The sequence below is a fragment of the Pangasianodon hypophthalmus genome, chromosome 23 (genome assembly GCF_027358585.1).
Source record: "Pangasianodon hypophthalmus isolate fPanHyp1 chromosome 23, fPanHyp1.pri, whole genome shotgun sequence".
NCBI classification, from domain to species: Eukaryota; Metazoa; Chordata; class Actinopteri; order Siluriformes; family Pangasiidae; genus Pangasianodon; species Pangasianodon hypophthalmus.
Window position 1 is genome coordinate 562,376 of NC_069732.1, and position 27,957 is coordinate 590,332.

Genomic DNA, 27,957 nt, shown 5'->3' on the forward strand with positions numbered 1-27,957 from the left:
TTTATTATTATTATTATTATTAAAGTAAACCAATCAGCTGTTTGAACGAGGTGTAATGAACAGCACTGTGCACTGCACGGTGTTTGGGAGTTTGTACAGATCCACACCATCAATAAGACTCATTTTATCCACATGCCACTTCTTGGGATTTCTCTGGAGTTTGTTGTGATAGAACTCCTTCACCTTTGTGTAAAGGGGTTCGAGCAGATTAACACAGAATAAACCAGAATCCACAGGCATCTCTTTATGGTGAGATGTAGAAATAAAGCACTAACCCTTTTGTCAATGATGGTGCTACCTGGATCAGGGAAGGGTAATACTGGGACAGTGACGAGAGTAGTGAGAGTGGCTCGTGGGCACTGGAAGGCTGCAGCTGCCTCACTGGACCATTAAAATATCAACCTATTGGTGTTGAGGTTGTGGAAAGGAGCTGCAATGCAACACAGGTCCTAAGGTGTCATGCCCCAGTGGGATAGGCCACTGCTGGACTATGAAAGAGCTGAATCTTTGATCCATATGCAGCATACTGTAATACCAGCATATCAGTAATACTCTGACTGCGGTAAGGAAGTCCAGTTCCACAGTGCACAGGGCTTAATGGAAGCAAGGGAGAACACATGCTAACCTGCCTGGCTCCCCACTTTCACTGTGAATTGCCTCTTTCCCAGCATCTGTATCTTTATACCAATGACAGACTTCATCTTTATACCTGCAACCATCCAACCCACAGAAGCTGTCTGGTCTGTGCCCAAGGTGGATGCATGGCATCCAGAGACCATGCCAGAAACTATACAATAATTTTTTTTTATCGTTACTGAATCTTATATGATAGTTAGTAACTTAGATAAAACAGTTACTGAATAATGAATGAGGAGGACTAACTGAATAATAAGCATAATACACTCTTACACCAGAAAAATGCTTCAGTCTGATGCAAAGGGTGGAAGGATAAGTCCTTTGACAGGATCTTCACAGCAGATGAATTTTATTTGCAGAAGTAGCTGGAGAAATACGGGAGTCTAGTCAGGGTTCTGTTTCGGCCTTGTCAAGCAACTTGACTCCCTTCCTGTTTAACTACATGTGTGAAAATCTACCCAATATATAACAAGTTTTAGGTCATTTATGCCATAATATATAATGAGCTAAGCTTCTGTGAATGATAAAAAAGGTCTTCACATGACAATGTGTACCACTTATCTCCTTTCGTACATTCTATTCATTTATCTTATGGCGTGACAGATCAGGTCAGAAGATCCTGGTACAGAATACACTCAGAAATGCAAACCCCATTTCCGGAAAAGTTGGGATATTTTCTAAAATGCAATAAAAACAAAAATCTGCAATTTGTAAATTCTCTTGAATCTTTATTTAACTGACAAAAGTACAAAAAATGACTTTCATGTTTTTGCTGACCAACTTGATTGTTTTTTGTAAATATAAACAAATGTTGAATTTGATGCCTAATAAGAATCAGCATAAAGAGAATAAAACAGATTTTAAGCATGAGAGAAAGTAAAGCAAAATAAAATAATTCCACAAGTTAATGAATGACCTATTAAACTGTTCCTTGGAAAATTTTCTTTTTTTTTTTTTATAACACGTCTCATTGCAATTTGATCTTTGTGTGTGTGTGTGCAAGGGTGTGCAAGGGTGTGTAAGGGTGTGTAAGGGTGTGTGTGTGTGTGTGTGTGTGTGTGTGTGTGTGTTTTCTCCAACGTATATAGACATCATTGGAAATTTCATCATGATGCATCATTGTGAGAGTATAAATATGTCGACTTTACAGTGAATCTCTTATGAGTCTGTGCTGAAAAAGTCTCACTGCAGGACACGTGTGAAACTCGTCTGAAACATCATGTGTACTATGGTGATTGCTGGAGGCTGGAGTGAATGGAAGGAAGTTGATGATGAAGTGAAGAAAATCTGCTTGTTGGTAAACACCAGTTTATATTAATCTATAACCTGGTGATGAATCTGTTACCTGAAGACTGTAGGCTGCTTATAGAAAGATAGGAGATCACTAATTAGAAGCCAGAACGTAAAGTTTATTTACATATTATTATTATTATTATTATTATTATTATTATTATTATCAGCTTTGTGCTTTTTGTGATTTTTAATCAGTGACCAATGTTTTAATTTCAGTTAAAATCTGAAGCTGAGAAGAAGACTAAAAGGAAGTTTCCTGTTTACCTCCCCCTGACCTACCGACACCAGGTTGTGGCAGGATCAAACTACGAAATGAAGGTGTGTGTGTGTGTGTGTTTTTATTTTATTTCACCTGTGTGTAATGTTATAATCTAAAACTTGTGATCTTTAATTAATTTAGAGGTTAATGTTCCAAAGATTTTTAAAAAATGACAATATTAAGGAAACCTGAGAGCAAAGAAAATATGAAACTGTGAAAATTTTAATAAAATTAAAACACCATGTCAAGGATTTTAAATGTGTTTATGTGGAGCATCTGCCAAACACGTCCCTGTGAAAGTCAACACCTTCTGAACAATCACAGTAAATGTGTTTCTCTCTCTCTCTCTCTGTCTTTTTCAGGTGTATGTGGGAAATGACTCGTGTCTTTTTCTGAAAGTTTTCCAAGGACTTGGTTCTGATGCTAAACTGGAGCTTCAGAAAGCTGCAGTGCTTCCACTGCCTAGCATCATTATCCATTAAAATCCCTGAATAATGATCTGTGTGTAATGAAATGTACTCTGCCATTGCTTCATGTTTATGGTAAAGAGAAATAAACTTAAAGAGAAAAATAAACTTCTACAAATGATCAGTATAAATGTTGGTTTGAGTGTTTTTTTATGTTCATGGTTTTCTCTAAAAATCTGTGGTTGTTTTTTCTAAAGTATAATAATGTTTTTGGCCTCTTTAGACTAATATGTAGTTTTAATTTTAAGTTTATTAAAATGTGTACCTTATAATAATAAAAATAATAATAATAATAATTATTATTATTATTATTATTGTTATTATTATTATGTGAGTCTATGGTTTAAGTTAAATCCAGTCATTAAATCAGATGTTTGAAATCAGTTGAATGATGTGTAATGAACAGGAGTCGTTATTACTGACCTAACCCTACAGACAGCAGTGGACACTTGCAGTGCCAGTGAAGTGAGCCAAAGCCAATTGAAAACACTGCATGAAGTAACAGAAGTGCCCATGCATAAAATTCACAAGCAAAAGTGTGTGAAAAAGGAAAAAGAATGTGTACATCCAAAGAAAGATAAGTCACTAGCACAATGCACAACATGTGGATACAAACACAAACCAAAAAAGTGCCCTGCATACAGACAGATATGCAAAGCCTGTCACAAAAAGATTCATTATGCAAAGAAATGCACGAGTCACACACAGAGCACCAACGTAAAATACATGGAATTGATCATGCAAGAGTAAGTCATGAGGAAATGCTCCTTGGAACAATAGAGATGAAAGAGACTGAACTGTACCAATCAGTGAGAAGGATGGAGTGAAAAAAAAAAGAAATGCAAACTGGACAAGAACAAAGGACTGAAACCCTCAAGCTAAACAACCAGATGCTGCTTGTAAAGCTAGACACAGGTGCAGATTGTAATGTCATGTCACTGAGAGATCTGGATGCATTGAAACTTGACAGAAATGACATGGGAAAATCACGATGAAAACTAGTGACGTATTCTGGCCACAAGATGTCGCCACTGGGTCAGCTGTTCCTTGAATGCCAATACAAGAACATGCTTTACACTCTGGAATGTCAAGTCAAAGTGCAAAATGCCTGTGCAATACTGGGCAGAGCATCGTGCTTCAAACTGAATCTAATAAAGAGGGATTTTGTAAATAAAGAAAACACCACAACAGACATTGAGTGAATTTGAAGTTTTATTCACAGGATTTTGTTGTGTTCCCGGAGTTCATTACTTTCAGACAAATCCTGAGGTCACAGAAGTGATTCATTCTCCCAGGAAAGTGTCTGCAAAAAGACACTGAAACAGAACTGAAACGCAGGGAAAAGATGGGTGTCATCAGAAAACAGACTGAGCCCACAGACTGGCTAAATAGCATGGAGACAAGAGTAAAACCCAACAAGATTAGGATCTGCATATGTAACTGTCTGTGTCACCACTGAGTTGTCATCACAAGAACACCTCCTCATTGTAATGAACTCATTCTTGCTGCACGTCTGGATGATTCTGAAGCACTTGATGGTTTTATGGGACCCCCAACGAACACTCACACACACATGATTTAAAGAGTTTACCGATAAAGAAAAAATAATCTCTTAGTGACTGTTTACTTCTGCAGACCACCACTCATCCACAGCATGAAAAGCTCCTCTCTTCAGAGGTCTCTCTTCAATTCTGTCTTGTCAGAATTAAGTAAAAGGAAGTTAATAAGCATCCAGTTTCTAATGTCCTTTACACCTTCCTCAACTTTATTAAGCTGGTGTCTGTCATCTGGCTTTGCTGAAACATACAACTGTGTATCATCAGCGTAACAGTGGAAGCTAATACCATGTTTACGAATAATTTTACCCAGAGGTAGCATATATATATAGAAAAGAACAGAGCCTTGCAGAACACCAAACTTTACCTTAGAATGTGTAGAGAAGTCACCATTTACTTCTACAAACTGATAACGATCAGTGAAATAAAACCTGAGCCAGGAGAGGGCCGTTCCCTTAACACCTACAACAGCTGCTTACGTGAATGTACGTTTGACATGGTGACGTGGCAAGGTGCATATACTATGATTAATACACATTTTAAATGAGATGAGGTAATGATCTGAGATAGCTTCAGACTGTGGACATGAGGTTATATTTTCTATATTTAATCCGAATGTTAGTATTAAGTCAAGAGTGTGACCACCACTATGGGTGGGTCCTATTACATTCTGATTAACCCCTACAGAATCTAGAATGGACACAACTGCTGTTCTCAGAGGGTCTTCTGGATTATCAAAATGAATATTAAAGTCTCCAACAGTTAATGCTTTGTCTAAAGAAACAACCAGGTTAGAGATGAAATCTGCAAATTCACAAAGGAATTCCAAATATGGCCCTGGGGGTCTGTAAATAATAATTACTGGAATCACCTGGGTAGACTTATTTTTTGTGGTTACGTATGTTATGTTAGCACAAAGAACTTCAAACACATTAAGTTTATGACTATGTTTTTGATTGACGTCTAGATTATCTATATAAATGACTGCGACGCCTCCTGGAAGAAGTCAACTGGAATTCTGTCTGTAATGGATTGGCCAGTGTAATCACCAGGTCGCAACCTTATCAGCTGTTGTGGGAGCAGCTTGACCAGATGTTACAAAAAAATTCCAAGATGGGTCAAATAAAATGATCTCTGATTTTATTTTAATTTAGTTGATGATTTCTTGGCATCCAATTTTTAACATCCAGTATACACTCCTTGAGCCCTCCTTGAGCACTGTGTTATTTTAAAAGAACAAACAAAAGGATTTTCCATAAATACCTATACAATAGAAATAATAGAAATAATAGAAACAATAAAATAGATCTGTGTGTATGTACATATGCTAGATTTCTATTTGTGTATGTATATGTGCAGTATCCTTGGTATTTATATACCTGTGCAGTATTTGTGGAATGACAGTTAACTGTTGAATGTGTGTTTGTGGGACTCAGCCAGTGGAGTAGGAGGTACTGGGTATTGTTGCATTGTGGAGTCTGATGGCTGATGGAATGAAAGAGCCCCCCAGATGTTTTGAGGCACATGGCTGGATGAATCTGTGGCTGAACGTGCTCCTGAGCCTCCTCATCTCAGCATAGAGAGGATGAGAAGGATTGTCCATGATAGCTTTCAGCTTCCCTCTCGTCCTCTTCTCAGTCGCTGCCTCCGCACTGTCAAGTTCTATCCCCACCACAGAGCTGGCCTTCCTCACCAGCTTGTGCAGTTTGTTGGCACCACAAGTCCCAGAGTTGTCTGACCAGTCACCCCAAGGAACTTGTAGGTGTCCACTATCTCCACTCCCTCCCCCCTTATGGTGACAGGGGTGGGGGGCCTCTTGCTGTGCTGGCAATCCACCTCCAAGTACTTGGTTTTCCAGATGTTGAGCTGGAGGTGGTTGCTGTTGCACCATCCTATAAAGCTTTCAATAAGGTCTCTGTACTCCACCTACTTATCATCTGTGATACAGCCAACAATGGAGGAGTCATCCGAGAACTTCTGTAGATGGTACATTCCTGAGTTGAAGCAGAAGTGTAGAACAAGAAGCTCTGTGAAGCAGGTGGCATCCTCCACACCAATGTCAGCCTGGTACACAAACTGCAGTGGATCCAGGCAGTCGCGTACCATGGGCCTGAGGTGCTGCAGAACCAGTCTCTCAGGGGTCTTCATTACATGTGACGGTAAGGCCACAGGTCTGAAGTTGTTGAGAGCGCTGGGATGTCATTTCTTGGGCACAGGGTCTACGCAGGATGTTTTCCATATCTTAAACACCTTCTTCAGCTTCAGGGAGAGGTCAAAAGGATGCCAAAACACTCCTGCCAGCTGTTCCACACACACTTCAAGCACCCTCAGGTTGATGTTGTCAGGTCCTTTGGCCTTGGGTCTTAGTGAGCTGTTATCTCACCTGGCTGGTCGTTCTCATAATGACTGGGGTGGGTGGTGGTGTTGGTGGTGTTGGAGGTGATGTTGTCTTCCTGGGTGATTTTTTTTCACTCTTATGTTTATCTCACCACTGTGAAGACAGTGTGTATGTATCAAACAATATGTATGAGAATATGGGACAATTATGTCCCTTATTGACTTAAAGGATGCAGCATTATGTTGTTCAATACAGGACAATCCTGTATTACAAAGGGATGGGCGGCAACTGTAGCAGCACTCCATCTTAGATTCTTCTTCATGCTAATGTTTAAATGGGTTATTTTCAGATGTGTAGCAAACATGTTTGGGTTAGAATGCACATTTAGAGAGAGTGAGACAATACATTTGTGTGTACAGCTAGATGATAACTGGAAATACTTATAAACATAGACATGCAATTTGTTTATAATATCACTCTTTATGTATACAAAAAAGTAAATTTTACACAGACACGCACACACTCTATAATACTGTAAAAAAATACTATAAAGTGATAGTTTTCATCACACCCTGCACATGTTGTTAAACACCCGAATGTTGTTAATGCTAGCTAGCTAGTTTACCGGTGCTGTGTTCATTAGCAGCTGTGCCAGTTGATTGATCTATAAGAACTTGCTAACTAACCAAGTGTGGAAAATGTAGCTAGCAATTTACTGCTTACCATAATCAGGAATATTCCATTATTAGACTCTTCTGTTTCGCTGTCATTTGTGTGTTTCAGAAACTAAACAATGTTTAAAGTGGCAACCAGAAGCTTCTATTTATTAGAGGATATGACAACACCGTCGCTGTGTGAAAGGTCCACTGTTTGCTTTAACAGTTCCATATACAGTATATGTGCATTGATTCTTTTTATTAAAAGGTTAATAAGAAACAGTTCACCCTTTAACAAAAAAAATATATAATTGTCCAATAGCTGTAGAAATAGAATAGAATGAAATAGAATGTAGAAATTATAGAATCTAGAAATAATTGTGTTGAAAACATTTGTACACCCTGGTGATTTGGTGTTTATGTGGATTTTCTAAGTAAACATTTGGTATATTTTTAAAAATTAAAAAATCAGTGTGTAACAAACATCAAGGATGGCAAGGAGGAGGCGTGCGTCCTCACAGACCGGCCCCTCCATCCTCCTCGTCACACAGTGTAAAGTAAGTGCTTTCTTCAACAGAAAACTACACAAGACCATACGTACACACCACTACATGCTGAAATCAATGCTCTACAGAGTACACTGAGCAGCAGGCTCCTTCTGCCCTGGTGCTTTCTCAAATCTTTGTTATCATGGCAGATCACAACCAGGGCAGGAACCAGATGGTTCTGTCAAACTTGAAGATTAGCCAAAATTGCTAGATTGAGTTCAATTCAATTTAATTTTATTTGTATAGCGCTTTTAACAATGGACATCATCACAAAAAAGCTTTACAGAAATAAATACATTCAAAATAAATTAAACCAAAATAAATTGTAAATGTGTGAATGTATCCCTAATGAGCGAGCCAGTGGTGATGGTGGTGAGGAAAAACTCCCTGAGACGATATGAGGAAGAAACTTTGAGAGGAACCAGACTCAAAAGGGAACCCATCCTCATCTGGGTGACACCCGATAGTGTGATTATAAATCATTCCCTCTATAACTGTGTACTACATGGTCAAATAGTGCAATTGTGCAACCAGGAAATTCATTACCATTTTCACAAGAAGTCCAGTTTGTTAAAATCTATCCACTGTCCACTGATGGAGACCCGAGTGCAAAGCTGCTCGCAGCAACCGCATCCCCAAAGCCACCACAGTACAACTCCCCATATGACCTGCAGTCCAAAGCCATCTCCACGGCCCCCAAGCAACACCATCCCCAGCAATCCTACTGATCTTCAGGCCATCCATGTGGGGCCACCCCGAACAGCAGCAAGCGATCTCCAATCGATGAGAACTACAACTAGAAGTAGGGCATCAGGATGGATCAGGCAGGTCCAGAGAGCGGAAGGGGTCAGGATCACTGGTATCTCAGGAGTAGCATGTGTAGCTCGACAGAGAGTCAGGGAGAGATGGAGAGAGAGGGAGAGAGAGAGGGAGAGAGATTGTTAGGTAAGCTTTTGTCCTCTAATGGATAAGGACAATGTACTCTGCATGCAGAGTGCAAGCAGGGACTCCGGCAAGACTAGCTGTGACAGCATAACTAAAAGGGAGAGCCAGAAGCTAACACAGACATGAGGGCACACTGGGACATAAAGCAGCAGCCACTCCACCGTCGACAAACCTGAGTGAACGTGTGAGACACTCACACACACGCGCACTACAGTATAAACGAGGATGGGTTCTCTGTTGAGTCTGGTTCCTCTCAAGGTTTCTTCCTATCACCATCTCAGGGAGTTTTTCCTTGCCACCGTCACCCTGCTTGCTCATCAGAGACGTCATACACACACACTTCACTTTACTTTTGTTTGTGTAAAGCTGCTTTGAGACAATGACCTTTGTAAAAAAGCTCTATACAAATAATAATGAATTGAATTGAATTGAGAGTGGGGGGGCGACAGCATCCAAACATCCCCGTTCACCACAACACTCTATGCCTGTGAAACCCTCCAGATCTTCTCCTTTACCTAAGAAAAAACTATTCACAAAAGGCTTGACTAAACAAATATGTTTTCAGCCGAGACTTAAACACTGAGACTGTGTCTGAGCCCCGAACACGAAGTGGAAGGCTGTTCCATAACTGTGGGGCTTTGTAAGAGAAAGCTCTACCCCCTACTGTAGCCTTCTCTATTCGAGGTACCAACAAACAGCCTGAACCTTTTGATCTGAGTAGGCGTGACGGATCATAAAAGACCAAAAGTTCGCTCAGGTACTGTGGCGCGAGACCATTAAGTGCTTTATAAGTCAATAGCAGTATTTTATAATCAACACAAGATTTGACTGGGAGCCAATGCAGTGTGGATAAGATAGGGGGGATGTGGTCATATCTTCTGGTTCTAGTAAGGATTCTCGCTGCTGCATTCTGGACTAACTGAAGCTTGTTTATGCTCCTACTGGAACATCCAGACAGTAAGGCATTACAATAATCCAACCTAGAGGTAACAAAAGCATGAACTAATTTTTCTGCATCGTGTAGTGACAATATATTTCTTATCTTAGCAATATTTCTGAGATCAAAGAAAGCGATCCTAGTGATATTATCTACATGAGCTTCAAATGAAAGACTGAAGTCAATAATCACACCAAGGTCTTTTACTGCTGCACATGATGAAACAGAAAGGCCATCCAGAGTTATCATCTAATCAGAAAGCGTACTTCTAACTGCATGTGGTCCTAGTACAAGTACTTCTGTCTTGTCAGAATTAAGTACGAGAAAGTTAAAATTATGAATAATTTTGCCCAGAATTTACACACATCACAGTGTGTATAATTGATAATATGGTGAAGTTTTCTGTAAGGAGTTTATTTAATCTTCCCCAGTTTGATATTTTCTTTGTTCTCAGGTTTCCTAAATCTTCATTACTGCACTGTTTGGGAGTTTGTACAGATCAAAACAAGAGAATCAATTTCACAATAACACATTTCCTCTTCTGCTTCTTCTTCTTATTATTATTATTATTATGTGAGTCTATGATTAAATTAAATCCAGTCAGCTGTTTGAAATCAGTTGAATGATGTGTAAAGAACAAGAGTTGTAATTAATATTCATTTAGTTAAGGAGTATTTTTAATTCCAGACCTGATGAATCCATGCGGAGGGATTAAAAATAAACAGACTACCGCAGTAAATCTTAATCCTTCACTGGGGACAGAACAGATAAAAACAAACTCCTCCATGTCCACATCATTACTGCACTGTTTGTACAGATCATTTAAGATATCAGATAAGACTCATTTTATCCACATTCCACTTCTTGTGATTCCTCTGGAGTTTGTCATGATAGAACCAGATGGACATCACCAGATGCTGGGTTTATTCCCTAGTGTTGTTCTTCCTTTATCGGTCATATATACATTACAATAAGTAATAATAAGTAATTCTTTATTGTCATTGTAACAATGGATGTACAACGAAATTGAGTGAGTACTCTCAGTGCAGAAAGTAAAATAAAATAAATAGAATAAATAAAATAAAAAAAAAGAATATTGAACAGTTAAAATATTGCATTTATTTTATATATGGCCTCAAAAAATATTGCACAGTTAAAATATTGCACCAACAAAGAGATATTGCAGAGTTGAAATATTGCACTTTCAGAAAATTGCACAGTTCAATTCCAAATTTCAAATGCAAAACATTTTACAGTTTGGCATGAACATACACTGTTATTTGGCATTTACAGATTGTATAGCTACAGGGTAGAAGCTATTTCTCTATCAATTTGTCCTCGTTTTAAGGGATCTGTACCGTCTGTCTGACGGTAACAGATTGAACAGAGAGTGACCGGGGTGGGATGTGTCTTTGATTATGTTTTGCACTTTTTTGAGGCAGCGGGAAGTTTATAGATCCTCTAGGGTAGGGAGAGGGCACCCGATCATTTTCTCGGCAGACCTGACAACTCTCTGTAGTTGTTTTTTGTGTGCTGCAGTGCAGCTGGGAAACCAGACACAGAGGCAGTATGTGAGAATACTCTCGATGGTGGACCGGTAGGAGGACACCAGCAGACTCTGGGCGATGTTGTTCCTCCTGAGGATCCTCAAGAAGTAGAGTCTTTGCTGTGCCTTCCTCACCAGTTTTGTGGTGTTCACACCCCAGGTCAGGTCTTCCTCAATGAAAACTCTCAGAAAGCGGAAGTCTGTGACCCTCTCCACACAATCCCCGCCAATCAGTATTGGTTGAATGTCAGTTTTATTTCTCCTGAAGTCAATCACTAACTCCTTCGTCTTTGATGTATTCAGGAGCAGGTTGTTGTCTCTGCACCACTCTGACAGCCGCTGTGTCTCATCTTGGTAGGCAGACTCATCATCCCCTGAATTGAGTCCCACTACAGTGGTGTCATCTGCAAATTTAAAAATGTTATTTCTGACGTGGGCAGGGGTGCAGTCGTGTGTGTAGAGAGTATAGAGCAGGGGACTCAGTACGCATCGCTGAGGGGAGCCGGTGCTGAGGCTAATGGCTGTGGAAAGGTGATGGCCTACTTTAACCCTCTGTGGGCGTCCTGACAAGAAGTCTTTAATCCAAAGACAATACAGCACAGTGAAATTCTTTTCTTCACATATCCCAGAAGTTGGGGTCAGAGCACAGGGTCATGATACAGTGTCCCTGGACCAGAAAGGGTTAAAGGCCTTGCTCAAGGGCCAAACAGTGGCAGCTTGGTGGTGCTGGGGCTTGTACCCCCAACCTTCTGATCAGTAACCCAGAGCTTTGACCACTGAGCCATCGCTGCATAGTGTAGTGGGTGTCATGGAATGTAGTGGACTATAGAGATTGCAGTGGACTGTAGTGGACTATAGAGATTATAGTGGACTGTAGTGGACTATAGAGACTGTAGTGGACTATAGAGATTGTAGTGGACACCGGTGAGTGTAGTGGACTTGAAACACAATGCTGTGCAGTCCGGTGGTTCTTCAGGACTGGAGATAATCTCTGTTCTGTAGGGTATTGTGTATTAACAAAATCTTTGGGTTATATTTGTCAGTGCAGTTGTTTCATGTTTGAATCCCATTGTTTTATTTATTTATTTTTTAGAATGTCTAAATTTCTATTTAAAGCTCTTCATCCGATATCCACTGCTGAACCCAGATCTAATATCCCTCCTCGACGGCCGTGGGCGATTCCGGTCAGGAAGGGGGTATCTTCTCTCTCTGGCACAGGGACAGTCTTTCATCCCCGGCCCGAGCTCTGGAACCTTCATGTCTGGCCCCTGAGCGGGACCAACTAAGAGATGCTGGGCTTCCAGCCGATGTAGTAGAGACTATTCTAAGTGCTAGGGTTCCCTCCACTAGGAGAAGTTATACCCTCAGATGGCGTGTTTTCGAAAGTTGGTGTATGGCACACCAGGCAGACGCAATTCACTGCCAAATTGTTTCAGTGCTGGGGTTTCTGCAAGAGAAACTGTCCTCAGGCACATGTCCTGGTACTCTCAGAGTCTATGTGGCCGCTATTTCGGCTTGCCATGCTCTGATTGATGGGGTTTCTGTGGGAAGGCACCCTCTAGTTGCCCGCTTCATTCGTGGAGCCAAGCGGTTGAGGCCACCCACTAGAGCGACAATCCCTTCGTGGGACTTAGCTATAGTGCTCGAGGGTCTGGTTGACACCCCTTTTGAACCACTAGAGTCAGCGCCTCTCAGATTTCTGACCCTAAAGATGGTTTTTCTAATGGCTGTTACTTCTCTGAAGAGAATTGGGGATTTGCAGGCTCTGTCAGCCTCGCCATCCTGCCTAGACTTTGCCCCTGGGCTTGTCAAAGCTATTTTGTATACTATCCTAATTATCTTCCGAAGGTCCCATTCTCGACCATACATCCAGTTGTTCTTGAAGCCTTCTGCCCTCCGCCGTTCACGACACCGGAGCAAGAAATACTTCACTTACTGTGTCCAGTACGTCTCTCTTCAGATTTACATCCACAGCACTAGCCAGTGGCGTAAGTCGGAACAGCTTTTCATATGCTATGGGGGCCGCAACTGGGGGGCGGCTGCCACTAAGCAAACTATGTCACATTGGGTGAAGGATGCTATTGCCCTAGCCTACGAGGCGCGTGGTCAAGCTTTGCCTCTAGGAGTAAGTGCCCATTCAACCAGGGGGGTTGCGTCTTCTACGGCTTTGGCAAGAGGTGTCCCCTTGCAGCAGGTGTGTGATGCGGCATGCTGGTCCTCTCCGCACACATTTGTCAGATTCTATAGTTTGGATGTCCATGCTACTCCGGGCTCGCGTGTCCTTGAGTCAACATCCCACAGTCATGTCTGAGACCTCTTCAATGCTTATGCGCACACACTACACAACCTTGAGGGGTCCAGACACTTCCAGTGCGGTGGCGTTGGTATTCTCGTTCCCATGAAACGCAGCATCAAGAGTAGCTTTTGATAGGGAACGTCTCGGGTTACTTGACTGTAACCCTGTCCCCTGAAAAAGCGGGAATGAGATGCTGCGCCTCAATGCCGCACTGTTGGCGTGATTGGGCGTCTCTTCAGACAAGGTTTAACCTGAGGGTATGTCCGTTTCACGTCTATTTATAACCTGCAGGTGCACGTAATCAAATGTCGTCACCCACCGAGGTTATTTAAGCCAATTCTTGGTGTGTTTGGCACACTTGCTTCACAACCGGTCGAACAAAGAATGTTCTGATAAGCGTTATTGAAACGCAGCATCTCGTTCCCGCTTTTTCAAGGAACAGGGTTACAGTCAAGTAACCCGAGATGTTCAACACATTTACCTTCGATGACGATGTTGATGATTTTGAAGTATTAAAAGAGCTGTTCTCAAAATACTGTGAACCACAACTTAAGGACATGTGTGTGGGGCTTACGGACACGTGGAGACAGAGCTTCTGGACATGTGGAAGCAGGGCTTGAGAAAATGTGGGTGAAGGGATTCAGGCTATGTTCAGGGGTAGCTTGAAGTGATACGGAGGCGGAGCTTAATGGTTGTGTGGCTTGAGAACCTATGTTTGTCAATGTTTGTCACTCATACATATTAAGTTTACTTTTGCACCAGTGTCCAGGTTCATTGGAATCAATGACCCGTTAATTTGCAAAGGCACCGTCCATTTGTCATTGTTTACAGCACCAACATTCACAGGTGCAAAACAACATTTGCAGTTGAAAGTGTTCACATCCTCAGCATTCTTTGCTGGCATTGGTCGCCTTTGTTTTTTTCTTAACTGCACCAACAGGCACATTCTCATTCATTAGGGCTGTACATGGGTTATTATGGAATGCCTTTATATGCTGCTGTGTAAGCTCACTTGCATGACAGTTTCATTCAAAGACAGTTCTGTCTCTCTGAGAAGTCTTTTCCTTTTTTTACCTTGTCAGGGAAAGGCTTGGTCACGAATCATAGACTCTTGTAAGTCTCCACAATTACGCATTTGGCCTTTTAATTTTAGATCAGTCAGAAAACTGTCAAACGCTTCATCTTGTTGTTGGACTCGGAAACGGAAAACATCTCTCTTATACGTTTCTTTTTTTTTTTTTTTTTTAGGCGAACAGTGTTCGTCGAACTTCTGGAGTATTATGTCAAACTTTGCTCTGTCATCCTCATTTGCAGAAACGTCTCCAGGTTACGTATGTAACCATGGTTCCCCGAGGGAACGAGACGCTGCGTCACGAAACGCTATGGGAACGCCCCCGCGTGACCGCGCTCTGAATCACGTGTCTAATCCGTCCAATGGATGGGCGAGACGTCACGGGCGGGGTGACGTAGCGACCCGGAAGCATAAAAGCCCGAGTGGCGAGCCCCGCGTTAGCTTACTGGAAAATGAAGCAAGCGCCGCAGGGACGCCAGAAGTGTGGCACCGAGACGCAGCATCTCGTTCCCTCGGGGAACCATGGTTACATACGTAACCTGGAGACGTTCCCCTTCAGGAACTCGAGCTGCGTCACGAAACGCTATGGGAACGAGTATACCCACGCCGCCAGACTTACAAGACCCTGCCTCCAGGAGGAGGCAAGCCTAAGGCACAAGGACAGAGGAGCCGGGAGTGGCTCGGGTATCTAGGTCATAAAACCTGGCAAAGGTCAGGGGCGTGGACCATCCCGCCGCGTTGCAGATGTCCTGTAAGGACACACCTGCCAGAAAGGCCTTAGAGGCCGCCACCGCTCGGGTAGAGTGAGCCTTGACCCCCAGGGGACTGGGGAGACCAGAGGACTCGAAAGCCAGAGAAATGGATTCTACAATCCACCGGCTGAGGGTCTGCTTAGAAGCAGGAAAACCCCTCTTAGGGGGACCAAAGCAAACAAGCAACTGGTCTGCCTTTCTCCACAGGGCAGTTCTGTGGACGTACGCGTCCAGTGCTCGCACTGGACGCGTACAATTGAGCTTCCGATGGTCGGGCTCCCTAAAGGGAGGAGGACAGAAAGCCTGCAGCATGACCGGCCGTGGTGCCGAGGAGGGGACTTTCGGTACGTACCCCGCTCAGGGGTACAAGAATGCTTTGGCCAAACCAGGCGCAAAGTCTAAATAGGAAGGGGCCACCGAGAGGGCCTGAAGATCCCCCACTCTCCTAAGAGAGGAAATTGCCAAGAGAAAGGCAGTTTTCAACGTCAGAAGACGGTCCGAAATCTCCTCTATGGGCTCGAAGGGGGGTTTGCAGAGAGCCTCTAAAACCACAGCCAGGTCCCACGAGGGGACCCGAGATCGAGCTGGAGGTCTGATCCTCAGCGCACCGTGGAGGAAACGTGTCACCCAGGGGTGCCTGCCCACTGACTGGCCATCGAGAGGGGCATGGCAGGCCGCAATAACCGCCACGTACACCTTCAGGGTGGAGTGGGTCAGTCCCGCGGAGAGGCGGGCCTGCAAGAACTCCAGCACTGTACCAACTGGGCAGTGAACAGGGTCAAGCCGGCGGTCTCCGCACCAGGAAGTGAAAAGTTTCCACTTCAGGGCGTACAGTTTCCTCGTAGAGGGAGCTCTGGACTGGAGGATGGTCTCCACAACCTCGGTTGAGAGACCGGAAGCGCGGAGTTGTGCCCCCTCAGAGGCCACACCCACAGCTTCCACAGCTCCGGGCGGAGGTGAAGATGGCCCCCCGCCTGTGAGAGAAGATCCCTCCTGATCGGAATCTCCCATGGGGAGCCGTCTAGGAGGGAAATCAGGTCCGAGAACCATACTCGGCCCGGCCAGAACGGGGCTACTAACAGTAGACGAATTCTGTCCCGGCGCACTCTCTCCAGAACTCCCGGGAGCAGAGCGACCGGAGGAAAGGCGTACAGACGCAGCCTCGGCCACGGCTGTACCATGGCATCCAGTCCAAGAGGAGCTTGATGAATCAGAGAGAACCAAAGGGGACAGTGCGACGTCTCCTGCGTCGCAAACAGATCCACCTGGGCTCTGCCGACATACGCCATATGAGCTCCACCACCTCGGGGTGGAGTCTCCATTCCCCGGGCACCGGCCCCTGCCTCGACAGGGCGTCCGCTCCCACGTTGAGAAGACCAGGGATGTAGGCCGCTCTCAATGAGAGGAGGTTCCCTTGGGACCACACAAGGATCTGGAGCGCCAGCCTGTAAAGGGGGCGCGAACGCAGACCTCCCTGGCGGTTGATGTAAGAGACCACCGTCGTGTTGTCGGTGCGCACCAACACGTGGCAGCCTCTTAGGTCTGGGAGAAAGTGTTTCAGAGCTAGAAACACGGCCAGCATCTCCAGGCGGTTGATGTGCCAAGTGAGATGGCGGCCGCTCCACAGACCACGGGCAGGACGGCCACTCATGACCGCTCCCCATCCGGTGAGGGACGCATCCGTCGCTAGCACTACGCGGCGACCAGCAGCTCCCAGGACCGGGCCCTGAGACAAGAACCCAGGTTCTCTCCACAAAGCTAAGGCACGGCGGCATCGTCGCGTGACCTTGATCATGCGGAGCGGGTTTCCTCTGTTTCGGAAAAACCCCCTGGTCTTCAGCCACCACTGTAGGGGTCTCATGTGCAGCAGGCCAAACGGTATCACGTTGGACGCAGCTGCCAATAGGCCCAGCAGTCTCTGAAACTGCTTTACAGTGAGTGACTGGCCCTCTCTCACTCTCGCGACCGCTGTGAGGACCGACTCGATCCGAGCAGGAGACAAACGTGCCTGCATCGTGGTCGAATCCCACACGACGCCTAGATAAGCGGTTCTCTGAGCTGGAGAAAGCACGCTTTTCTCGGCGTTTAGTCTTAACCCCAGTTCCTTCATATGGGCGAGAACGGCATCTTGATGCCGAGCCGCCATCTGCTCTGAATGAGCTAAAATCAACCAGTCGTCGATATAGTTCAGTATGCGGATGCCCTGTAGTCGCATAGGAGCCAGGGCAGCATCCACGCACTTCGTGAAGGTGCGGGGTGAGAGTGCTAGGCCGAAGGGAAGAACCCGATACTGGTAAGCTTCGCCCCCGAAAGCGAACCTCAGGAACTTCCTGTGCGGGGGAAGGATGGAGATGTGGAAATACGCATCTTTTAGGTCGATCGTGACGAACCAGTCCTCGGACCTGATCTGAGACACGACCTGAGTGACCGTAAGCATCCTGAACTTCAGTCGAGCGACTGAGAGGTTCAACTGCCGCAAGTCCAAAATGGGACGCAGCCCTCCCCCCTTCTTGGGAACAATGAAGTACCGGCTGTAGAACCCTGACTCCCTGTCGTGAGGAGGGACCACCTCAGGAGAGTACGTACTTCCTGCTCCAATACCAGAGCCTGCTCGGGACCCACCACAGTGGGAAGAACCCCAGAAAAACGAGGTGGAGGCGAGCCGAACTGAATTCGGTAGCCTCTTTCTACAGTACGCAGGACCCAATGAGACACATTCGGCAGAAGTTTCCACGCTGCCAGAAAGCTCACTAAGGGAATCAGTCTCTCAAGACTGACCTCTGGTGTAATAGAAGCGGTTAGCTGGGTGCCCTGAGGCGGCGAACCGACATGGGGGAAATGAGCTAACCGCTGCGAAGGCCTCAGGAGAGGCCACGAGCCTCCCAGACCCGCTACGTTGCCGGGCGAGAACTGGGAGAGGCGCTCACCAGAGACCGCTGCGCCCTGAAGCACCATAGGTGGCAGGGTTGGCAGATCGACCTCCTGAGGGCACTGGGGGGACCCGGGCACCGTAAGATGAGGTGTACGCCACGTCGCCCCAGAGGGGCCCGCCTTCGGAAGCCCTGGGCCAAAACCATCAGGGGTTCTTAGCCGCGGCCCTTCTGGACATGAGGACGGTCCTCAGATCCGCCTTAGTGCCCGAAGGGCCGGGCCCAGAGCGCCGTCGCGACTCCTGCTCCCGCCTCGGGGGAGCACGGGAGGCGACGCTCTGCTTTTGGGCCTCCCTGTAGGAGGGGGCCGTACACGGAGGGGGCTGCCCCCGCCCGGCAGCCCCACGAGCTAGAGAGCGATGGGGGAGGAACCGCTGGAACGCCGCCGCCTGAGCACGGGCCTGCTGGTATCTCTCGACGACGGAGTCTACCGCGTCGCCAAACAGGCCCGAGGGAGTAAGCGGGGCGTCCATGAGCACGACCCTGTCCTTCTCTTTCATATCGGACAGGGTCAGCCAGAGATGCCTCTCCGCCGCCACCAGGACTGCCATAGACCGACCGATAGCACGGGCGGTCTCCTTGGTGGCGCGGAGGGACAGATCAGCGGCCCGCCTGAGCTCAGCTACCTGCTCAGACGTACTCTCCCCCTGCTCATCCAGCTCTGTAAGCAGGTCAGCCTGGTACGCCTGTAACACCGCCATGGTGTGCAGACACGCACCGGCCTGACCTGCTGCCGTGTATGCCTTGCCTACCAGCGCTGAGGTGGTCCGCAGCGGCTTGGTAGGCAACGCCGGAGCCTTCAGGGATGATGCAGCAGCAGGGGACAGATAGCTGGCTAGCGTCTGTTCAACCCTGGGCATCGCCCTGTAACCGGAGTAGTCCAGCCCCGCCACATTAGCGTAATGGGAAGACGTGGGGCTGAACAACCGGGCCGAAAATGGCCTATTCCAGGACCTCGACACCTCAGTGTGGAGGTCCGGAAAAAAGGGCAGGCTCCGGGGCGGAGGTGGTGGCCTACTGCGCAAAAAACGCTCCTCCAGTCTAGAGCCCTGAGGCTCAGGCCGTGACTCAGCGGGCCAGTCAATGCTAAGCTTAGCGACTGCCCGTGCAACCACCTCGAGCAGCTCCCCGTATTGAGGAGACTGTGGCTCAGGGTCGACGCTCTCCACATCGACCTCCTTGGAGGACGATAGGTGGAGCGCCGAGTCCGCTCCCCGGGGGGAAGAAACCGCAGAGCGTGCTTCCGAGCCCAGGGAGGGGACAGAGGACCTGGAGGGTGAGGAAGGAGAAAGGGACGGGCCCGTCTCCATTCCCTCCGCCAGGTCCATCTGCGAGCCCCACGAGCGCAACCGCCGCTCTGCCTCGGCAGAAGCGGGGCCGGCACCGCGAGGCACGCTAGTGAGGGCTCCCTCCTCAAAGAGAGCCCAGCGGGAGCGGAGAGTGCGCAGCGGTAAACGCTCGCAATGTGCGCAGCCGGCTCCCTCGAGAGCCGACTGAACATGCTCCGCTCCCAAACAGGCAACGCACAGACTGTGTGTATCCCCGCCCGTAATAAATCGCGGACAGGGAGGAACACACGGCCTGAAGCGCTGCCCGCTCTCGCCCTTAGTCTTATCCTTGGCTTTAGGCATGCCAACGATAAAACACCAAAAGACAAAAATAGACAGACAATAAACACAGAGCGCTTGCTGAAAACAGGAAGCTAACGCGGGGCTCGCCGCTCGGGCTTTTATGCTTCCGGGTCGCTACGTCACCCCGCCCGTGACGTCTCGCCCATCCATTGGACGGATTAGACACGTGATTCAGAGCGCGGTCACGCGGGGGCGTTCCCATAGCGTTTCGTGACGCAGCTCGAGTTCCTGAAGGGGAACAAATGTGTTAAATAGTTAGATGGCTTGTGGACCTGCAACAGTCAGCAGCAATGCTATTTTTCTCCAGTCCAACAGCCTGCATTTACAGCATGAATTGCTGCTTAAAAGTTCTCCAGTTACTGTCAACATTCCCAGTTAGTTTCAATCTGTCAGGCAGTTTCAAGCTGCTTTCCATCTCGTTTTTTTTTTTTTTTTTTAAACAACTTAGAGACCCCACTCCTCATACCATGTTATGTTTGTCATCTTATTGCAACCCAAATAAAGAGCCTTTCACAACTTGTGAACTACTTGTATCCGTTTACTCACATGAAGGTAAACACACATCATGTCACTGCTTTTCCTTCTGCCCAGACCCCGCTTAGACACTTTCCCCAACACTTCCATCTAGTGGCACACCAGGCAAACAGCACTGATCTATTGCATGTTACAGCAGAGAGATGCATCAGGTGGAGGATAGGTGGAGGATGTGCTGTTGGCAGTGGGAGAGCAGGTCAGTGGTGAGAGTATATACTCTGCCTCCTGTATGAACAAAGTTGTGGTGGGGTTCATGAAGAGAGAAAATTTAGTAAACAGACTCCTTAAAAGTGGAATATGGGTCAATGGAGTTATGGTACCTGTTTCACCTTTATTTGCACCTGCTACCCAAGTCATAATCTCAAAAGTGCCTCCATTTATTAAAAATGAGGTGATAATGAAGGAGTTGTCTTGCTTTTAGAAGTTCACAGGCTCCATGAGAATGATTCTGCTTGGCTGTAAAAACTTTGAAACATGTCCTGTTTTTTCATAGACATGTCTTTTTTTTTTACATGTTTCTTAATAACCGAGATGAAACTCTCAATGAGTGAACAGGCAAACATGGTTTACAGAAATATGTTTGGGAGCGTGATTAGTTTACTTTGATTAGGCCACCCTGGGGCTTGAACCAGGGAGCGCTGTGCTTTGAGGTGTGTGCTCCATTACTAAACCACTGGGTGGAGTGGGTTCAGATGGGACAGACATGCCTACAAAGTGGTGTAGGCAAACAGTGAGAAAAATTAAACAAAAGGAGATGCCAAAATAGCATACTCCAACAAAGGACTCTTCTTTATCAAATCGGGAAAAATAAAATAGTAAAAGAGGAATGGGCCTCCAAAACGTGGAGCTCTTCTGGAAAGGTAGTTTTCACATGTGCATATTTACATATGTGTGTATAAAACCTGGGATATTTTTATCTTTTAGTTTTCCCTTCTTTCCAATTCTGTCTTGTTTCTCTTTTCTTTCTACTTTTCCCTTTTCTTTTTCATGTTTCTTCTCCTTCTCATTTGATTCTTGTATTTCTTTTCTTCCTCGCTCTTTGTACAAGCCCAAACAAAGCCCTGACATACCATACCAGTCAACCCTCTACAAAGGTGTGACAAAGAGCAGCCTGAGAGGTTCGCCTTAAATATCCTGCCTGGCAGGTGCAAGCAATCCAGGTTAATCAGCCTGGAGGATTCTGGGCAACTGATTTCTCTGGAATGGCTGCTCTCACAGTGTGCTGCCGCCCTCTGCTGGCTGCCAGCGGTGAAGTGCAGCTCCTTACATCTACATAGACTCACAGATTGTTTGTGTCAAAAGGGCTGTTTGAGTTTTTCAGAAACTGCTGATCTCCTGGGAATTTCACACACAACAGTTTCTAGAGTTTACTCACAATGGTGCAATAAAGAAAAACATCCAGTGAGCAGAAGTTCTGCAGAAGGAAATGCCTTGTTGATGATGGAGAACAATGGAGAATGGCCAGATTGGTTCGAGCTGACACAAAGGCTACAGTAACTCAGATAAACACTCTGTTCAGTTGTGGTGAGCAGAAAAGCATCTCAGAATGCATAACACGTAAAAACTTGAGGCAGATGGGCTACAACAGCAGAAGACCACGTCAGGTCAAATTTGGGCCTAATTTGGAAATACATTTATGGTCATAACTTTTGAACCATTTGTCCAAAATTTAAAAGCCAGGCATCCCTGGATTCTCTGCGTCCGAGACGAGTTCATTGCATGACAGCAATTCGATTTTCCAGCATATTGGATTTTTTCGAAAACAGTTTTTTCGCTACTTCTCCTACAAATTTTGTCCAGTTGATATTCAAACCGGTTCTTCTGTAACACGCTGGAAGATGCAAAAAACAGTATGTGAGGGTGTATCTCAGCAATGCATCTACATATCATCACGATACCTGATAAGTATCTTCAGGACCATGCCCTGAAAGTTTTGTGACTGTGCCACCTTGTGGTCAAGAACTCTATCAACTTTCATTTTTTCCTTATATCATTTGATCAGTTTGTTATAAATTCCCAGTTCATTTTTCCTACACTACATGGACAAAAGTATGAGCACCCTCACCATTACACTCATATGTGCTTGTTGAACGTCTCATTCCAGATTTAGTCCCCTTTGCTGTTATAATAAGCTCCACTCTTCTGGGAAGCTTTCCACTAGATGTTGGAGCGTGGCTGTGGGGAATAAATCTGGAATGAGATGTTCAACACGTACATATGGGTGTGATGTTCAGGTGAAAATAAAAATCTCCAAAGTCCCCAAATTTCCTTCCATTACAACAATCACATTTATAACTTATCATTTAAAATCATTCCTTTTCACTTTCAAAAAATCGAATAAAATTTATCCAATTCAAGCTGAATACAGTACCAACTATTATTTTTTGCAAATAAATTTTTGTAAATTTTTGATACACTTAATCATCTGCGCATCAAGAATATTTTTTTTCTCAATTTAAGAGTTAAAAATAAACACAGAATGAATTTCTTTTTTTTTTTTTTTTTTTTAAATTTTTAAGTAATAAACACACCGTTGATGAAAACTGTTACCTGTTACAATCCATTATCATGTATAAATTACATATCTCCAGGTCAAAGATCCAATGTGGTACATTACAAATAAACATTAATCTATTTTGTGAATGTCGTAGAATTCTAAAACACAATGGCTAATATTTTGTTGATATTTTTTTTCACAATTTGGTCCATGAAGGGTTAAATCAATGAAACAGATCAAAATAATCCCTTTATAAATACTTATAAAATCCCAAATGAGGAGTTTTCACACATTAGTTTATTGGTTTTATTCTAATCTATAAACCAGTGGTGAAACTCTGCACTAGATTTGGTGTGAAACTTAAATAAACTTTTTTAAATTAAACTTTGTTTTTAAAGGCAGTTGATAATGTTTACTCTGGAAACTCTACGTGCTGAGCGTTATTATTTCTGTAAGCTTGTAATGACTTTGCATTGCGTAAACCTTTAATCCTGTAAGTCATATCAGTGATTCTTTCACTTGAAGCCAATAAAAACAAGGCCTCAGGTGGTGAAACTGATTTAATGCACGGATACCAAACATGTTTTACTTTGTGGAAGAAATTCTTATTGCAAAAGAGAACCGTGTGTGAGTTACTTTAACCTGTAAGACGTTTTTTTATGAATTATTCATTTAATGGATGGAGAATAAAGCTAATTAATTGGATTTCCTGCAAGGTTTATCATTGGGTGGTGAAATTGCACGTAAATCATCAGCACATTAAAGTGATCCACGCACAAGTCACTTTATCCTCAAATACAAATATCACATATAAATGCACAGAAGCATGTTAGAACTATGATGCATTTTATTATAAATTTATTCAGGCACTAATAAAACCAGCTGCAGTGAAACTGATCTGCGTTTGCATGGAAATGCATCATCAGGGCCTCAAAAGCGTGTTTTAGGAACAATTTGATAATTATTTCCTTTCAACCCAAGTGTTGGTTCTCAAGCATTAAAGCTCCTGAAGATCTTTTTTCTGTTCAATGTTATTTTAGCAGAAATTCTGATTTTCATTTTACTGTTAAAACTGAAAATGAGAGGTCAGATGTTAATGATCTGTAACCTTCAGGTTTAGGACGTCTGTGTGTGTGTGTGTGTGTGTGTGTGTGTGTGTGCACGCGTGTGTGTGTGTGTGTGTGTGTGTGTATGTGTGTGTGTGTGTGTGTGTATCTGAATGTCACAGTATGTCCTCTTCTCTCTGACAGAAATTTTCTTTGGCAATGTTGAACTGGGTGAGTCACTGATCTTTACCTCTCTGTCACACACACACACACACACACACACTCTCACACTCTCACACACACACACACACTCTCACTGCAGAGCTGACAGACGTCCTAAACCTGAAGGTTACAGATCATTAACACCTGACCTCTCATTTTCAGTTTTAACAGTAAAATGAAAATCAGAATTTCTGCTAAAATAACATTGAACAGAAAAAAGATCTTCAGGAGCTTTAATGTTTGAGAACCAACACTTGGGTTGAAAGGAAATAATTATCAAATTGTTCCTAAAACACGCTTTTGAGGCCCTGATGATGCATTTCCATGCAAACGCAGATCAGTTTCACTGCAGCTGGTTTTATTAGTGCCTGAATAAATTTATAATAAAATGCATCATAGTTCTAACATGCTTCTGTGCATTTATACGTGATATTTGTATTTGAGGATAAAGTGACTTGTGCGTGGATCACTTTAATGTGCTGATGATTTACGTACAATTTCACCACCCAATGATAAACCTTGCAGGAAATCCAATTAATTAGCTTTATTCTCCATCCATTAAATGAATAATTCATAAAAAAAAAACGTCTTACAGGTTAAAGTAACTCGCACACGGTTCTCTTTTGCAATAAGAATTTCTTCCACAAAGTAAAACATGTTCGGTATCCGTGCATTAAATCAGTTTCACCACCTGAGGCCTTGTTTTTATTGGCTTCAAGTGAAAGAATCACTGATATGACTTACAGGATTAAAGGTTTACGCAATGCAAAGTCATTACAAGCTTACAGAAATAATAACGCTCAGCACGTAGAGTTTCCAGAGTAAACATTATCAACTGCCTCTAAAAACAAAAAGGAGAAAAGTTTATTGAAGTTTCACACTAAATCTAGTGCAGAGTTTCACCACTGGTTTATAGATTAGAATAAAACCAATAAACTAATGTGTGAAAACTCCTCATTTGTGATTTTATAAGTGTTTATAAAGGGATTATTTTGATCTGTTTCATTGATTAACCCTTCATGGACCAAATTGTGAAAAAAATATCAACAAAAAAATTAGCCATTGTGTTTTAGAATTCTACGACATTCACAAAATAGATTAATGTTTGTTTGTAATGTACCACATTGGATCTTTGACCTGGAGATATGTAATTTATACATGATAATGGATTGTAACAGGTAACAGTTTTCATCAACGGTGTGTTTATTACTTAAAAATTAAAAAAAAAATGTTTTTAATGAAATTCATTGTGTTAATTTTTAACTCTTAAATTAGGAAAAAATATTCTTGATGCTCAGTTGATTAAGTTTGTCAAACATTTACAAAAATGTATTTGCAAAAATTAATAGTTGCTACTGTATTCAGTTTGAATTGGATAAAAGAGCTCATTTGATTTTTATGAAAGTGAAAAGGAATATTGGAATGATTTTCAATGAGAAGTTATAAAAGTGCTTATTTTCCACACACACTTCTTAATGAAATGAAATTTGTGGACATACAACTGAGTGTCAGCAGCATAACAGAGGAAGCTAATACCATGTTTACGAATAATTTTCATTTACCACTTTAACCAGTGCTGTCTCTGTGCTATGATGAGGCCTAAATCCTGACTAATACATTTCATGAATGTTATTCCTATGTAAGTATGAGCATAGCTGCTGTGCTACAACCTTTTCTAGGACCTTGGAGATAAAGGGGAGGTTTGATATTGGTCTATATTTAGACAGCTGACAGGGGTCAAGGTCAGGTTTTTTAATCAGGGGCTTGATAACTGCTAATTTAAAAGATTTAGGTATATAGCCAATGCTAAGGGAAGAATTGATTATCTTTAAAAGAAGTTTGATTGTTTCAGGAATTATCTGTTTGAGGAAACAAGTAGGTAAAGGATCTAGTATACAGGTTGATGATTTTGATGATGAAATTAGTGAAATTAATTCGGTCTCTTCAAGGGGAGTAAAACATTGTAATTGTTGATCTAATATTATTATATTATCGTCTACAGGGTTAGTTATAAAACTGTCCGGTTTTAAATTAATAGTCTGAATTTTTTGCCTGATATTTTCTATTTTGTGGTTGAAAAAATTCATGAAGTCATCGCTGCTATATAATGATTGTGTGCGTGTTTCTATTGTCGTCTTATTCCTAGTTAATTTTGCTACAGTATTAAATAAGAATCTAGGATTATTTCTGTTATCTTCAATTAGGGTGGAGAGATACATTGATCTAGCAGCACTAAGAGCTTTCTTATAGCTCAAAAGGCTTTCCTTCCAGGCTATTTGAAATACTACCGATTTAGTTTGACGCCATTTATGTTTTAATGTGACGTTGCAAGGTGCATATATTATGATTAAGACACATTTTAAAAGAGATGAGATAATTATATGAGATAGCTTCAGACTGTGGAAATGAGACTATATTTAATATATATTTAATCTGAATGTTAGTATTAAATCAAGAGTGTGACCACCACTATGGGTGGGTCCTATTTGGTCTGCAACACTTTCAGTCTTTTTCAATTTGTTAAGAAGTTTGGCGACAGTGTCGTGTGTGATGCGCTCGCCATGTTTCCTGTTAAAGTCCTATCAGACTGTACAACGCATCCACTCTCTGTTAGCTGGGCAATAACAACATGTTTCACATTCTACTGCACTGGATTTGACAGAATTTATTCTTTTTTCTTATGAACACATTCTAATGACAGTCACCATATGATCATCACCCTCACTTTAACCACTTTAATTATTTACTTATCTTATTTAATTTGTACTTAATTAGTTAAATAAGTATAGGTACTGTAATTTGTGTTCTCAATGCATTGCCTGTTTCCTTGTAATTTCTGTTGTTTCTATCTATCTATCTATCTATCTATCTATCTATCTATCTATCTATCTATCTATCTATCTATCTATCTGTCTAGAAGGTGGGTAGGGCATTACAGAGCCCAAATAGCATGACCTTGAACTGTAAGTTATATATGATGATTTTTTTGCTAAATTATTGATTAAGTTTTGATTTTTAGTACAATACAATTTGTACCATGGCTGAAACAAGAGAATCATTTTTCACTATTTAAAATGTTATTATTATTATTATTATTATTATTAAGATTAAAGTAAACCAATCAGCTGTTTGAACGATGTGTAATGAACAGCACTGTGCACTGCACGGTGTTTGGGAGTTTGTACAGATCCACACCATCAATAAGACTCATTTTATCCACATGCCACTTCTTGGGATTTCTCTGGAGTTTGTTGTGATAGAACTCCTTCACCTTTGTGTAAAGGGGTTCGAGCAGATTAACACAGAATAAACCAGAATCCACAGGCATCTCTTTATGGTGAGATGTAGAAATAAAGCACTAACCCTTTTGTCAATGATGGTGCTACCTGGATCAGGGAAGGGTAATACTGGGACAGTGACGAGAGTAGTGAGAGTGGCTCGTGGGCACTGGAAGGCTGCAGCTGCCTCACTGGACCATTAAAATATCAACCTATTGGTGTTGAGGTTGTGGAAAGGAGCTGCAATGCAACACAGGTCCTAAGGTGTCATGCCCCAGTGGGATAGGCCACTGCTGGACTATGAAAGAGCTGAATCTTTGATCCATATGCAGCATACTGTAATACCAGCATATCAGTAATACTCTGACTGCGGTAAGGAAGTCCAGTTCCACAGTGCACAGGGCTTAATGGAAGCAAGGGAGAACACATGCTAACCTGCCTGGCTCCCCACTTTCACTGTGAATTGCCTCTTTCCCAGCATCTGTATCTTTATACCTGCAACCATCCAACCCACAGAA

At 43.5% G+C, this 27,957-nt stretch overlaps 2 protein-coding genes across 2 annotated transcripts; one reads left to right on the forward strand and one right to left on the reverse strand.

Annotated features, from left to right (window-relative positions):
• Positions 1–1,768: 1,768 nt before the first annotated feature.
• Positions 1,769–2,786, forward strand: LOC117595881 (stefin-C). The gene is made up of 3 exons (XM_034298760.2): positions 1,769–1,933; positions 2,146–2,247; positions 2,551–2,786. The coding sequence occupies exons 1-3, from the start codon at positions 1,856–1,858 to the stop codon at positions 2,668–2,670; spliced, it is 300 nt and encodes a 99-aa protein (XP_034154651.1). The 5' UTR covers positions 1,769–1,855; the 3' UTR covers positions 2,671–2,786.
• Positions 2,787–15,733: 12,947 nt separating this feature from the next.
• LOC128317275 (uncharacterized) lies at positions 15,734–27,944 on the reverse strand. Its single transcript, XM_053228666.1, is given in 5 exon segments — positions 15,734–16,583; positions 16,586–18,063; positions 27,347–27,432; positions 27,525–27,568; positions 27,875–27,944. Coding segments are annotated over 5 exon segments (2,139 nt in total). The 3' UTR covers positions 15,734–16,122.
• Between the last annotated feature and the right edge of the window lie 13 nt (positions 27,945–27,957).

Coding starts and splice junctions, on each gene's coding strand:
- LOC117595881 (XM_034298760.2), top strand. CDS start 1,856: ATGTGTACTATGGTGATTGCTGGAGGCTGGAGTGAATGGAAGGAAGTT. Junction 1,934..2,145: donor TGAAGAAAATCTGCTTGTTG/GTAAACACCAGT, acceptor TTTTAATTTCAG/TTAAAATCTGAAGCTGAGAA. Junction 2,248..2,550: donor GATCAAACTACGAAATGAAG/GTGTGTGTGTGT, acceptor TGTCTTTTTCAG/GTGTATGTGGGAAATGACTC.